Below are 14,494 nucleotides of genomic sequence, written 5' to 3' on the forward strand. Positions count from 1 at the left end.
AGCGAATGACACAGAAGCGAGGCACAGTGCGTAAGGAGATGACTCAACCGAGGTGTTGTGAATGTCTGCATGTCTCCCGTAGAAATTCTGTAGAACTCGGTCTATTCTAGTTCAGCGAACCCTTTATTAATATCAGTAATTCTTAAATTGTATGTAGTGTTGAACAGGGTGAGTGTTTTGCGAAATCGTGATGTCTCTACACGGCAAAGCCCTGGTTAAATCAGGCATATGACTCTGAGTCTCTTATAAGATTTCACCTGTCACACAGACATGTTTCTGTTGTCATACACACACACACACACGAGAGCAGGATGGTCTCACAGACTCATACACACACACACGCTAGCAGGGCGTGACCCATAGGTTCACTCAGGGTACATCGGCCACGGGTCGCTGAGATTGGCACTCTGATGCCATTCAGCCTCAGGACCGCCGGGCGCCAGCATGTCTCTGGACTCACGAGTTATGATGACATTTATGGCCACAAGGTCAGCCTGAACAAGGGAGGGGGTCCTTACCCCAGGGGTTGTTAAGAGTATAAAAACTCTCGGTTTTCGAGAACAAGGGACACTCGAACGGACTTCTTCTTCAGCTGGAGCTGAGTTGAGGAGAGCTTAGCGAGGGAGAACCCCAGGCCTCTGCCTGCGCGGGGGTGGAACTTTAAACTTCTTGCAGACCTCCGGACTTTGAGAGTCAGAGTTTTTAAGAATACTTAGAAGATTTTTTTTTAAAGTTGAGTCAGACCTGTCTAGACCTGCGCTGGGTTAATCGTTAACTTTTTCCTCCGTAGGCTACATAGCAAGCCAGTCTGCTGGCTGAGTCAGAGTTTTTAAGAATACTTTGCTGATTTTTAGGAGTTGTGTGGGGGAGACCCGTTAGCTGAATTAGTTAATGGTTAAACTATTTCCGTACAATTGAACTCCTGCATTCCTTGTAATGCGCACCCACACTGATACATAATCAAAAATAAAAAAAAAATAAAATAAAAAATGAATTACATACATTTTTTAATTTATCAAATAAAATAATTAAAAATCGTGAGGGGTCACCCCCGACATCACGTAACAGTAGTCCGAGATGAGTCCAAAATGATTCATCCTTGTGCCAATATCATTCTTAAAAGCAACACTGAGCTGACGTTCTGGCTTTAAGACAAGATGGTGTTGAAGGATCTATATCCAATTAGAGCATCAGTGGCTTGGCCTCAATTAAGTGATTGTGCACTTCAGCTCCTCATTATCCCTGCAAGCATGTGCAATTAGGAGCTGAAGAAAAGGACAAGAATCCGAAAAATGAACATAGCTTGAGTCTTTATTAGTGCGGTCACGACTGTAAACAAATGGCGGCCATCTTGTTTTGAAATGGTGCAGAAGGGGACAATTTAATAATATGTAGAACATTCATTGCTGTATTTCATAGTGATCATATCATAAATACTCTCCAATTTGAAGTGTCACACCAACAACCGATAACACAACTACAATAGAGACATGGGTCATTCTAACTTTTCAATTTGCAGGACACATACTATACTGGCATGTCAAACAGTACGGTAAATATAAAGCTTCAACAGCCGCTTAGCTTAGCACTAAAACTGGAAACGGACGGAAACACTTAGCCTGGCTCAGTAAGCTAAGGTAACAAGCGTCTGGTTGTAGCCTTTTGTTTAATGGACAGACATTAAGAGATCGGTATTCTTTTTTGTGTTCTTTTACAAATCAAAGTTGATTCCCCATTAGAATTGATTTACTACATTGATACGGTGGAGTCCACTCCAAGCTTAGTTCAATTCGCTGATCCGGAAGACTCCAGAAATACACAGCAGATTACTAAAGGAAGGCACACTTGAACCTCCGGCTAACAAAGTAGTTGACACGTGATAGGATAGAGCTGCTGCTGGGCAAACACGCGATTGTGCCCTGACTCGCATGACCATGTCAAGAGGAGTAAGAGTGGCTTGTAGACAACAAAGATATATTGTATGAAGTAATAAATGTGTGCAGCACATGTGAATATGTTTTGCCTACATGCTGAGGAACCACTCAACTGAAAACACGTTTTGGCCTCGATTCCCATAATGTACTGATCCTACACCACGGAGTACCTTCTGCTCTGTGGAACAACGCAGTCTTGTGAAGTTGCATCCATACGAGACAAAACACTACGGTAACACCAGCAAACCGGTCCCCACACCTCCGGAGATAAGCGGGCCAAAAGTGTTTGGTTTCCACGTCGTTATTAAGCTGAGACAATGAACGGACACAATCTCATATCCACAAACACGCACAAGCGTCACACAAATCACTCAAGCGTGCATAAGATTTCCCAATAAAAGACCAGTTAATAAGAAATTTGTGTATTCAGCCAAACAAGAATACACACATGCAGACATGTTCACATATATACACCGTACACACACATGCTGGGTATTCAGTTTCAGAGTCAAGTGTCCTCTTTGACGTCCGTTTAAACAACCTAAATTATCTCTCTGGCCCACCTCTCCACTAAAGAATGCTTGATAGTAATAAGACTGCCATTTTAAAATGCAGCATAAGTGACCACATCCACTTATTCAGTGGTGAAATGTGTGCAGATGTTGTTACAGTCTATTTGGGGTAAACAAATGAACTTATTACAACTAATAACATGCTATCCTCCTTTCAGAGTGCTTTGCAAGATGCTAGTGGGGAAAAACACAGAGCTGAAAACTCCTGATGTTATCTTTACAGTGACCTATTTCAATGAGGATGTTGGCGTTCTATTTATACAAGGCGGATTGCATAAATTACTGGTAGGAGTACTGTGTTGAAAGCACAACAATCTGTGGTGTTTAAGCAAACTGTAGTTCTTACCTCTCCTAAATGGGGAGTAGGATTAAATCCACAAAGATTGCAAACTGTCTTCTTGCACTTGGTGCACAAGCTGTAGTTGGGCGTGTCTGCTGATCCAACGTTCAGCTCCACATTGCAGAGGGGGCAGCTTCCCTCTGCTGTTGAGGCTGGGGCAGGTGCAGGGGCAGGTGCAGGTGCAGGGGCAGGTGCAGGTGCAGGTGCAGGGGCAGGTGCAGGTGCAGGTGCAGGTGCTGGTTTGGCTGCTGACGTCTTCTCTTCCTGCTCCACAGAAAAGGTTCTGGTGGGTTTCTTGGACTTAGCAGGTGGGGTGTCAGGATCAGAGTACGAATCAGGAGGAGACCCAGGAGCAGAGAATGGGGACTCAGGTGGTGAGCCGGGGTCAGAATCCAGAGGGGAACCTGGTTCCGAGTCTGTCGGCGACCCAGGTGGAGAAACCGCTGCCTTCTCGACCTCTCCAGAGACAAGATTGGTGGCTGAACTCAAGAACGACGATCCAAAGCTGAACATCTGAGAAGCAGTAGCGGGAGGTTTTGCTGACTCTGTCAACCCTCCAAAACCTCCAAACAACTTCCCAGCCACTGACTCCTTCTGCTTTGGCGCGGCCTGCGCTTGAGGCTTCGACGATTCCATCAAGCCACCAAACCCACCAAACAGTTTCCCTGTTACGGACTCGGCAGCTTGTGAAGCAGACGCAGGTGGATTGGCGTCTGTTAAGCCTCCCAGACTGATACCTCCGAAGCTCCCAAAAAAGCTGGACTCCTGTTTGGCTTTAGCTGGAGACTGCTGTGGACTGGACTTTGGCTGGATGGGTCTGCCTGTCTTGGGGTCAATCTTGGGGGATCCCCACAATGAGGAGCTGGGGGAAAGCGGTCCAGGAGAAGTCGGACCTGGGGATTTCTGCCTCGGTGTGGTTGGAGGCGTCAACCCTTCGGGGTCGGTAGTACTCTGCTGCTTGATCAGCAGCTTGCCAGGTTTGCCAGGTGCCTGTCTCTGGGGCGAGGGCGGGGCCGAGCCTTGTTTGGGTTTTGTCATGCCAGGGGGATCCATACCTCCCATCGCTCGCTGCATCTGGCAGTTCAGACATAACCACTCTTTACCCTATGGATAAAACAAAAGATGGGTTAGATTTGACTGGAACACATTTCCACACTGTTCATCAATGGCATGTGTAATTATAGGATAAACACAGGCAAGCATAACCAATTAAATCCCTAAAATACCCATTTTATTTTTGTTTAGCATAAAATAAAGGCTAATTCAGAGACTTGTCCACTAATTACTGTTTCAAATGATGTTGAATCCTGTTTTCTCTTGCCAAATTGTTTCTTTTAACATGAGAGAATTCAAACTAATAAGGAAAAAAAAACCATGTAAATTATTTGTTTGTTTTTTCTGCATATGATTGTTTCAATTCTGCAATAACACAAAGTCTGTTAGCAGAAAGGTAAATACTACTCATGTATCAATGATGTTTTTCCTTCATTTATTCGAGGTACTGTACATGTTAGACCATTGTAAACAGTTGCATTGTATTGCCTTTGTTCTGACCATACAGCACATGATCCCAGAAAAGCCTGGCTACACCGCTGTGCTCTTCGTTACGCGCATAGTGCATCTCAGTTTCCACTGTGTGCAAACCAGTGTTTAAAAGGGCCAATGTTGACAATTTGATCACTATCGAGAACAGAACAATGTGTATATTGGTGCTGTAACTGCAAATAGCATTTACTTTGTAGAGACATTATTCTGAATTCAAAATCTACAAAAATCTGATTCCTGAAGTGATGTATCTGCTAAAGAAATAACCCCAACTTTGACATGTATCATTATAAATCTCGAGAAGAGGCTGGAGCAGAAGGAACCAGTCATTCTGCTGTGCTGTAATCATGTGTGACCGGGTGTCGTCACATGGCACAGCATCTTCCTGTGGCCGTGACATGAGTCACCTTGATCAACATTCCCTGGGTCCATATGGTCCCTCTGTTCCTCAAATGCTGCCTCTCTTATGAGATGCATTCCCTTTGCTTGGCTCAGAGAACAGCATTATGCTGCTAACAGGCTAGTGTGTCTTGTATTCAACAATACAGTACAATACATATGTGGTCTTATTTTTTTAAATCGTATTGTTTATTCATTTTGAACATGCAAATCTTCAATCATTTCCATTGTTTCCAATAGTTATGGTACAGTTTGACCTTTTTTGAGAATTTTCTCTCTCTATGTCACAAAGTAATTTTATGTTGATTTTTGCGGGGAAAACTACATCTTAGTCTGAATCTAGATTTAATAACCTTTTAGGATTACATTTTTGCAGAATAATGTGGATTGAGCAAAGAGAATTGATATTTCAAAAACACACAATTTAATAATGTGTGACCTTTCATACGTCTGACATCAATAGCATGGTCTCTCTTGTGTATTATTAGATGAATGCCAGTACACCAAGCAGCTTATTGAAGAAATTAGAAAGATTTTTCTAACTTTGAAAAGAAAACCAAAGAAGAAAAAAAAACAATCACTTACCGCTGAGTCTGGGGGGCTGAATCCACAGAGGCTGCAGACCTGGTTCTTACACTCAGTGCAGTTATTGTAATTAGGTGGGTCCTTAGACCCAAGGTTCAGCTGGGTGGTCTTACACAGTGGACAGAGTCCACCTCCGGGCTTTCCAGCCCCATGCTGACCAGGAGGACCTCCGCTCTTCGCTGGTTCTCCAGGATGAGCCCCAGGGCCTGGTGGCCCTTGCTGTTTGGGTCCAGGCTTCCCAGGTCCTTGTTGAGGGGGTCCACCTTTTTGCTGACCTGGTGGTCCTTGACCTGGTTTGGGGCTCTGTTGCCCTGGGAGTCCCTGGCCTGGTTGACCCTGACCTTGCCTGGGGGCCTGCCCAGGGGATCCTTGGCCAGGAGGCCCTTGGCTGGATTTGGGCCCCTGGCCCGGTTGTCCATGTCCTTGCCTGGGGGCCTGTCCAGGGGGTCCTTGGCCAGGAGGCCCTTGGCTGGATTTGGGCCCCTGGCCCGGTTGTCCCTGTCCTTGCCTGGGGGCCTGCCCAGGGGGTCCTTGGCCAGGAGCACCTTGGCCGGATTTGGGCCCCTGGCCTGGTTGTCCCTGTCCTTGCCTGGGGGCCTGCCCAAGGGGTCCTTGGCCAGGAGGACCCTGGCCTGGTGGTCCCGGACCTTGCCTGGGTCCTTGGCCAGGAGGACCCTGGCCTTGTGGACCCTGACCTTGCCTGGGTCCTTGCCCAGGGGGTCCTTGGCCAGGAGGACCCTGGCCTGATTTGGGTCCCTGGCTTGGTGGTCCCTGACCTTGCCTGGGTCCCTGCCCAGGGGGTACTTGACCTGGCTTTGGCCCCTGTCCAGGAGGGCCCTGACCCTGTTTCGGAGGTCCTCCCTGTTGTGGTCCCTTTGGACCTGGCCCTTGCTGAGGGCCCTTGCCTGGTGGCTTTCCTCCTTGCTTGGAATCAGATGTTGTAGATACAGCTCCCTCATCCTCATCCCCAAATAGTCCAAACTTTGGGATGTTGACATTATCGCCCATGGAGGATATGGAGGAGGAGACAGAGGAGGTCATAGATGACACAGCACTGAGGGGGTTGGCCCCGCTGAGGAAGCTGGATCCAAACATGCCGGACGACTTGGTCTCTGGGTCTTTTGGCTCCTGCCGGAATCTGGATTCAAAAAGGCTGAGGGACGAGGGGCTGCGGCCCGGTGTGGGCTTGCCAGGTAGTCCCTGGTTGAAGGCGTCTACAGTTCGACTCTTACTGAGACCTGTAGGGCCCCTGGAGGCCCCTACCTGCTGGGAACGCAGATGGGTATCAGATTCTGACGTTCTGAAAAACAGAAAAACAGAGACAGTTTTTGTTAGCACTGCTTTTATTGCTATTGTTGATTTGTGTTTTCTTTGGCAATGTGACAAAATTGTATAAGCCAAATCTAAACCAACTCAGCAGCAACAGCTGATCCAGTGCCAACATTTTTAATGAAATATACTTTAGCTCATTTACCTCTTCCCTTCATTTGCCCCTATAATTAGTTTGATGGGGGATCAAGCTCATGAAGACTACAACCTAAATCTCTCTTTCAGCTGAAATAGTATTATTAGATACTCAGACAAACACATCACTCATGCTGTCTAAGTGCTAAGTTAAGGCCATATAACTAGCTCTTTGTTAATATCGGGGCCTTTCAACACATCAGTGAACACGTGTAGCTATAGCAGCCCTGGGGTGAAGCTGAAAGGAAAGTGACTACCGCTGAATGACATGGAGTGTAGATCATTGAGATAGAAAGGGAAATGCTCGCCTCCATGAGGGTAAGCTGAGACATCTTTGCTCGCTCAGACTGAGAGGCAACATACACAACCTACACACACTGCTATAGGCACAAGCGTGAATGTCAACGGGATCCTTCGAGAAATGCATCAACGGACCAATGGGCTCAATGCTTTGTTATTGTATGATTCTGTGTGTATGCAACATACAGACCTAGTGGTTTCTTAGGCTGATGTCTGAAAGTCCCTGGTGCTTCTGCCATTACGTCTGAGATAAATTACATTATGTGGCAACAAAGTTTAATGCCGTAATGAAAACAGCATTTGATTATGTTTTATAGTGAGCACTGAGTAATACAAGACTATGCATGGTCAGAGCCTGGAAAACGTTGTAAGCAGTAGTGTTGCAATGTCCCCGCTATTGGCCCGTCCACTGCAGCGGGGGGGTTTCAGCACCACGCACAGCAGCAGTGTATTTCAGCACCATGGACAGCGACCAGACTCCAGGACCGATATCTCGACAGAATACTATGAAATCCGACAAAACTAAATCAGAAAGCAGCAGGAGGGAAGCCTGGACTGATGACATTAATGCTGCTGTTCTATTTATAGTCATATTAATATTAATGCACCCCCCATCTCTAGCTCAGATATAAATAACATTTCTCCCCAATTGGAGCCAATTAGCGGTACCGCACATGATGTCACCTTATCAGATATCGAGGGATCTTTCACGATTATCTGAGTAACATTCACATCTGAAGCATAATGGAATTGGCATACATTGTTTTCATTGGCAGCTTTCTACCTCCCCCTCCACAACACAGCACATTTCCCACGCAGCCGATTTAAATCCAACGAATGCGAAATGAGTATAAGTAGAGAGTCTGACAGGCAATATTAGAGAGCGGATACACAGCTGATTAGGGTAGCGACCAATGTTACGCTGGGTGTTCAAGCGTCGTTCAGATAGGGGAAAAACAAAAAACACTGGGCACGACAGATTTTCTTACCCAGCAGGCATTTCGAAAATTTCGCAAAAATACTGGAGGTGTGTCTCTTACTCTCTGATCTCACGCTGAGAGACAAACCGTGGACGCTGATGATTAAAACCATTCACCATTTCAGACTGATTTCACACCTCAAGTCTTAGAGAATCATCGTATCGCGAGCAGCTAAAAGAGGTCTGTGCATCCATGTAAAACAGTGTAGGCCTACACAACGAGATAATCAATTGATTATTAGTATATTTTTGGTATGCAGAGTATCAGATGTTAATGATAATCCATTACAGTGAGCTCTAAGAATAGAATCATTTCTTGGCGCGGATGAAAGGCTCAAACATGGGCGTGAACGAGCTCGCTGCCTCCTTACAGCATCTTCCAAATGATGCTTCACACGACCACAACACATCCACTCGTTCTCTCTCGCGTATCACAGCCGGGTTAGTGTGGATATTTTAAGTGCATCAAAAATGAAATGCTGGTGAATATAGCCCTGCCTTCGTGCAGCTGCTGCGCCTCCGGGCTGCCTGCCTTGCGCCCTTGACATCGCCGCGGCGAGCTGCCTCCGCTGCTCCTCGCTGAGTTCACTCAGGTTGACCGGAGTCCCATCGGGGACCCGGACGAAGCCGCCCTTCCCGTCAGGTGCCAGACCCTCTGGTAGCCCAGACGGAGGCCCTTCGCCTCCTTCCAGGCTCGCTTCGTTCCCCATGATCGACCCCTCCCGTCCCTGTATTCGGATCAATGTAGGATCCGAGCCGTTTCCGCGTTTTTATGTCCAAAGCGCGCAGCGAACACGGTGTCCCTCGGTGTCTCGAAGCATCTCAGATGGTTTATTTTCAGCGGTTATTGTCCTTCCATATGCTGTCCCTCCATTTCCCTCGTTTCTCCTTGTTTTTCTGTGTCGCGCATCTCTGCAGCTGTACGTACACCACAGTCACCACAGTTTTCCGTGAGGGGGGTCTCCGTCTTACTATTGCTCACAGTCACAGAAGGTGGTTTCCGGTAGGTTTTACAAAATAAAATCATTTTATTCGATGGCGTTCATGTAATTGTTCAGTTTAAAGACATTGGAAAAAAATAACTACATAACATATAACCTACAATTAACAGACACAATGAAGACAGTGATGCTTGCATACACAGTGTAGCCGACTACTACACAATAAACAGGTATGTAGGTCGTATGAGCGGAACACAATTCAAAGCTTCACTGAAAAGAAAATCAGTTCGAGTTTTGCGCCACCATTCTAGCACTTCATTCATTAAACACCTCTAATATATAATTTTAAGGCCTTTATATTGAAACCAAACTTGTATTACTTCCGTTCCGTTCTCTGTAGCGCACATCCTCGCGACTATTCTGCTCACCGCGCATGTTCTGCCTGTGACAGGTGATCAGAAGCCATCAGCGGAGGAAAATATGTTTTTAAAGGGGACTTCCTGAGCTAAATGTGTCTGGTTTCATTGCCTACATAATCGAGGCTGATGGGAACATAAAGGACAGGTTGGAACATTGAAGCTTTTCTTTTTTGTGGTCGTTTATTGAGGCTTTAAAGTAGAAAGAAGATAGTTGTGTTGTTTGTAGGTCAAGTATGTGGGGCTCAAGCGAAAGGCGTATATACTGTATGAGCACACACCGCACCTCTCTACATACAAAGTCTCAGTATTGGGATATCACAGGATGAGAAATTATAATTAATAATATGTGCATTTGTATCCATCCTGACCAGCCATTCAGATCTCAGAGCAACAAAAACCGTGAGAGCAATCTCATTCAAAATGTCATATGTCTAATTTTAGGGGAAATTGCTACCATAAAATATTCAAATACACAGATAAAACATCTGCGAAGGTCTTCAGATGACTCACAGCATGAATACTATCTCTGCTTTGTTCTTTTTTTTTCCAGTTGGCAGAGCTGTAGGATGTCTCATTTTATATCTAAACCCTTTATATTCTCAAACATGTTAATGTGCAACTGAAGGCTGGCAGAAGCATGTGCGGAAATCAATTTGGCTATAAATTACAAGGAACTCTGTATCTCTTGTCTGCTGTTGTCATAGAGAACCCTGCATGTGATCCAATGAGTGTAATTATAAAAGATCACCAATGAACAGACAACTCAGAGGCTGCAGTATGTTGCATGACCAATGTGTGTACAAAACAAAATGGTACATGTGCAAATGTCTTAGATCAGCCCACATGCTGAAAATGACAGCAGAACAAACCTGCAGTATATATTAGCGCCACTGTACTCAGAATATGCACAAGCAGTCACCAGATCCAGCGAGGAGGATATTAAAATGCGTCGCCTCTGCTGTGCATCAAGCTGATGTGCTGCAATCTGACAGCGAGTGCTCATTTGCTCTGTTGTCTGTGGAGCTCTGGGGCAGATGTGTCCTCTATGCACCCAGCTCAGAGCCCTCGGTACCTGGGCACGGGTGGGGAGGAAGACCGGGTGACTGGTCTGTATCTCAGCCAAAGTTCAATATTTATTTGTTTCCGTCCTTTTTTTTCCCTATAACTACATTACAAACATCTGAATAAAAGCATCGACGAAGATGTGACACAACAGATCATCATTTAAACCGACGACAGCTCCAGCAAGTGGGACTAAAAATGACAACACAAATAGCTCAATTGGAATCATTAGGGGAATGCACATCAAGTATGCTATGTATGTTATTATCGTTTGACATTTTGAGAAAGACACTTCAATTTCTTGCAGAAGATTGATAAACTACCACTCATGTCTGAACAGTAGAGAGAAAGCTAAAACCAGGATATGGTAACAGCTTCCTTTAGGTGTGTGAATCTTGTATGAATGTCATCTACAGCACTTTGCGTTCCTAAATATAGATATGTCTCATTTTTTTATAGTTGTCTCCCTCTTTCCTTTCAGTCCTCCTCCTTATTCTCCTGCTCGCCTCAGTGTCTATGGGCAGAGGTGAGTCTTGGTTTCTGTCTTCAGTGATATACAATGGTGGTGGAGTGATGGCTCTGCTCCTCCCCTTCTTCCCGCTGATCGCTGAAGCATGGTCTGATTGTCTCTACGCCGCGAGGCGGAAGCAGCCCGTACATGCACTTCTCTCTCCCTCTGTATCTCACCCACACATTCACATAAACACACTGACTGAAGCAGCCAGCCATGCAAAGCAAACGCATTCACCCAGACAGACAGACGGACACACACACACGCGCACACACACACACACACACACACACACACACACACACACACACACACACACACACAGACAGGTGTAAACACACTACATCAAACACAGGCCTGGGGACAAGCACTCTCTGAGGCATGTGCAAAGCCTGCAGTTTATACAGACACACACACACACACACACACACACACACACACACCTGCATACAGTGTACACGCACTAGTACAATGCTATCAGGGCCTTTTGAGCATATTTCTGTTTTAGAGCAAACAACCCAATGAATTTGTATCCGTTATTGAAACGTACCATTGACCGAAGAAGTACTCAGATCCCAGATAAGGATGCCTTCAAAATTCTACACAATGTACAGAAGTATATGGAAAAGTAAAAGTACTCATTTTCATCATTTTTTATGTAAAATTGAACAAGTACAATGTTGAAATGTGGTTTAATAGAAGTATACTAAGTACAAATACCTTAAAACTGCACATACGTACAGTAGTTACTTCCCACCTCTGAATGTATATTTAACATATACAGCTTGTGCGAGCTGTATTTGTGCTGTGTAGCCTGGTTAATGTAACTTGAGGCTGGTAACCGGATAACACACACTGCACTGTGTTCATTAAATTTGAATACTGGGGTACGAGGCAAAGACACTCACGGTGGCAGTTGAACTACTAAACCCAGCTTTAAAGTATTCATTTTCTCTTCCGAATACAACAAGTTGCAGGTTCACCCAAAAACACCGATGATACCTTTTAGACATATATGTACCATAACGGCTCTTTCTCCCCTGTGAGAAGGTTACGTTTCTGTCCCAAACAATGTACTAGAACCTTCTCTAAAGAGCTTTGGCATCATAATCCCCTCTTCTATCCAGAATCAAGTGGTTACTTCTTCAAAAGACAAGCAAAAATGAGTGACATACCTTCACTTTAGTGCGTTCCAGTCAGGAGTTTGTACCCTCGGAGTCACCGTGTGAGGAGGTGAGGCAGTTTAATTGCTGGTACATCCGGACTGAGCCTTTCTGATCCCTATTACCAACCTGACACACCTAACACCGCCCCTCAGTGCCAATTTCCCCTGACCAGCGAGACGCTGTGGACTAAAAATACCTTTTAAAGTCATGGAGGCTCCCTTCCGTACCTCACTCGATCTTACTATCTATGCCTGCGCACAGGTGCACCTGCTGCCAACACACACACACACACAAGCTGTGACACAAAGACACACTCGTGCACAGACATAAGAGGTCCCTCTAATCCTCTTTTCTTCTGAGAGATATAGGCCAATCACACACTGCTCTGCGATGTAAGCTGTTTTTTTCTGTACACACAGTGCATTAAGTCCTGCTGTAAAGTTAACTCACTGGCAATCAACTGAAACAACAACAAAAAGGTTTCCAAATCAATTATTCATCTGTTGCCAAACTAGGTTTTACCCTCAGAATACTTTCTCTTGCAGCAGCCACAAACGCCCCCAAAGGTGCCCTAACTCCGCCATCTGTTGAGCCCAGGTTACACAAACTAATTCAGCTGATGACATTACAGGAAACATATATGTCTGCAGTACATCTTTCAGTCGTCTTTCTGTTTCACTGCATGTAGAGGCAGTTTACTTCCAGCTAGATTCTCTGTGAATAACTGTCCTCGCTGGCTGAAGACAAACAAAGGCATCCGATTCTGGCACTCAACGCAATGCCAGCGTTGTACAAGTCACTTTTGTTTTCGTACAAATACACAACAGCACAAATACACAAGGCACCAGCATGCAAAGTCACGGAGAAATGTGTGCTTTGAACTGACGAAAAGCTTGAATTGACGCTGGTCTCTGAGATTGAGTGACATGAATGAAGTGTGTTGCATATCAGCAAAGATGTGCTGAACGCTAAATCACACATGACGCGCTTCTGTCTGGCGGCTCAACGGCTCTTCTGTTGCACATCGCCTCACCTGCATCTCCTCGTCATGACTGAGGTGGATTCAACAGAAAAGGTGCACGGAGTAACTAAGGGATCATAGTGTTCACTTCTCCTGTCAGTCTAAATCAATGTAAGGAAGTCCGAAAAATGTACCGATCAAGGATAAAGACTTTAACTGGGAACTGTTAATAGGATTTACATGGTCACAGTCTGGAAGCCAATCTCCAAACGCCACTAGTCCAGTGGCTGATTGAAGCTACAGCAGCATGTCAAGGAAAGGTGCAGTGAGAACGAGGTAAAACTATTGGTGAACAAATACACCCATACTTGTAGTTATACATCTCTAGAAGGTAGCCACAGTCACATCCCTGATTTAACTCGAGCAATTCTCAGTTTGTTCCAGGCACTCTTCTTCACACTGAGATCACTCAGATCGTGTGACAGTTCTCTGATGTCTTGTTCCTTGCAAGTTCTTATTCCCGCGAGTATACCAGACAACTTCTTTGTCTCTGCAGCGGAGGCTGCCGGTGCTAATTAACAAGGTTTTTCCACAGTGTTTCACACAAAAGCTGCTGCCAGAAATGAAAACACATCGCCGTTGAAAGACAGACCTAAAAGCGGGGTTTATTCGAGCCAAAAAGCCTGCAAGAATGGACATTGCGCTTAAGATGCATCATGGTGTTATAGCTCACATCTCACTCGTGCCTGTGTTATCCATGCAATTCTTTTTCTTTGGACAAATGTGGAATTTGAGAGAAACCTTTCAATGCTTGGCTCACCAGTATAATGGATTTGTGTCGTCTCCTCCTCTCCTCATCACCCACTCTTACTCCACATTCATTTTTCTCAGTGAATTGACATCAGCTGACATCCTTACCAACGCTGCTCCGGGGTCTAATGTGCTGATTCATCAGAAGTGGACTAAGATGAGTCGTTCAGGAGGAAAAGAACATTTTAGAAAGTAAACGGGATGAGCGATAATGTCAAAGTAATGCGGTTTGAATGCCAATCAAGTCATAAACAACCCCACAGCTCATGAATCATCAACAACACACACCTGTTGTCAAGGTACTGCGTTATTTCCGGTGACTTCATCACTTGGCAACAGGGGGGTAAGTCCCTTGAGTTCAGCTATAGACCAAACACGGATGAGTCACACTGACGGCAAAATGTGAGCACAGACAAACAAGACATGAAGCTAACGAAGGGTTTACATCAAATAGTCCAAGGCCAACTGTCTCTATAGGGCTTTGCAGTTTCCAAATGCTGCCTCAG

The 14,494-nt window shown here is 45.3% G+C and overlaps 1 protein-coding gene across 1 annotated transcript in view; it reads right to left on the reverse strand.

The window, feature by feature from the left end:
• The window catches only part of pcloa (piccolo presynaptic cytomatrix protein a), a gene marked incomplete at both ends in the record, with an annotated part of 69,093 nt that extends 60,265 nt beyond the window's left edge, over nt 1-8,828 (reverse strand). Inside the window, 3 exons of the mRNA XM_079294578.1 lie at nt 2,853-3,950; nt 5,376-6,675; nt 8,617-8,828. Of these exons, the coding sequence (XP_079150704.1) occupies nt 2,853-3,950; nt 5,376-6,675; nt 8,617-8,828 (2,610 nt within the window). The remainder of the gene's footprint in view (nt 1-2,852; nt 3,951-5,375; nt 6,676-8,616) is intronic.
• Between the last annotated feature and the right edge of the window lie 5,666 nt (nt 8,829-14,494).

Source organism: Melanostigma gelatinosum (genome assembly GCF_949748355.1).
Source record: "Melanostigma gelatinosum genome assembly, chromosome: 22".
Lineage (NCBI taxonomy): Eukaryota > Metazoa > Chordata > Actinopteri > Perciformes > Zoarcidae > Melanostigma > Melanostigma gelatinosum.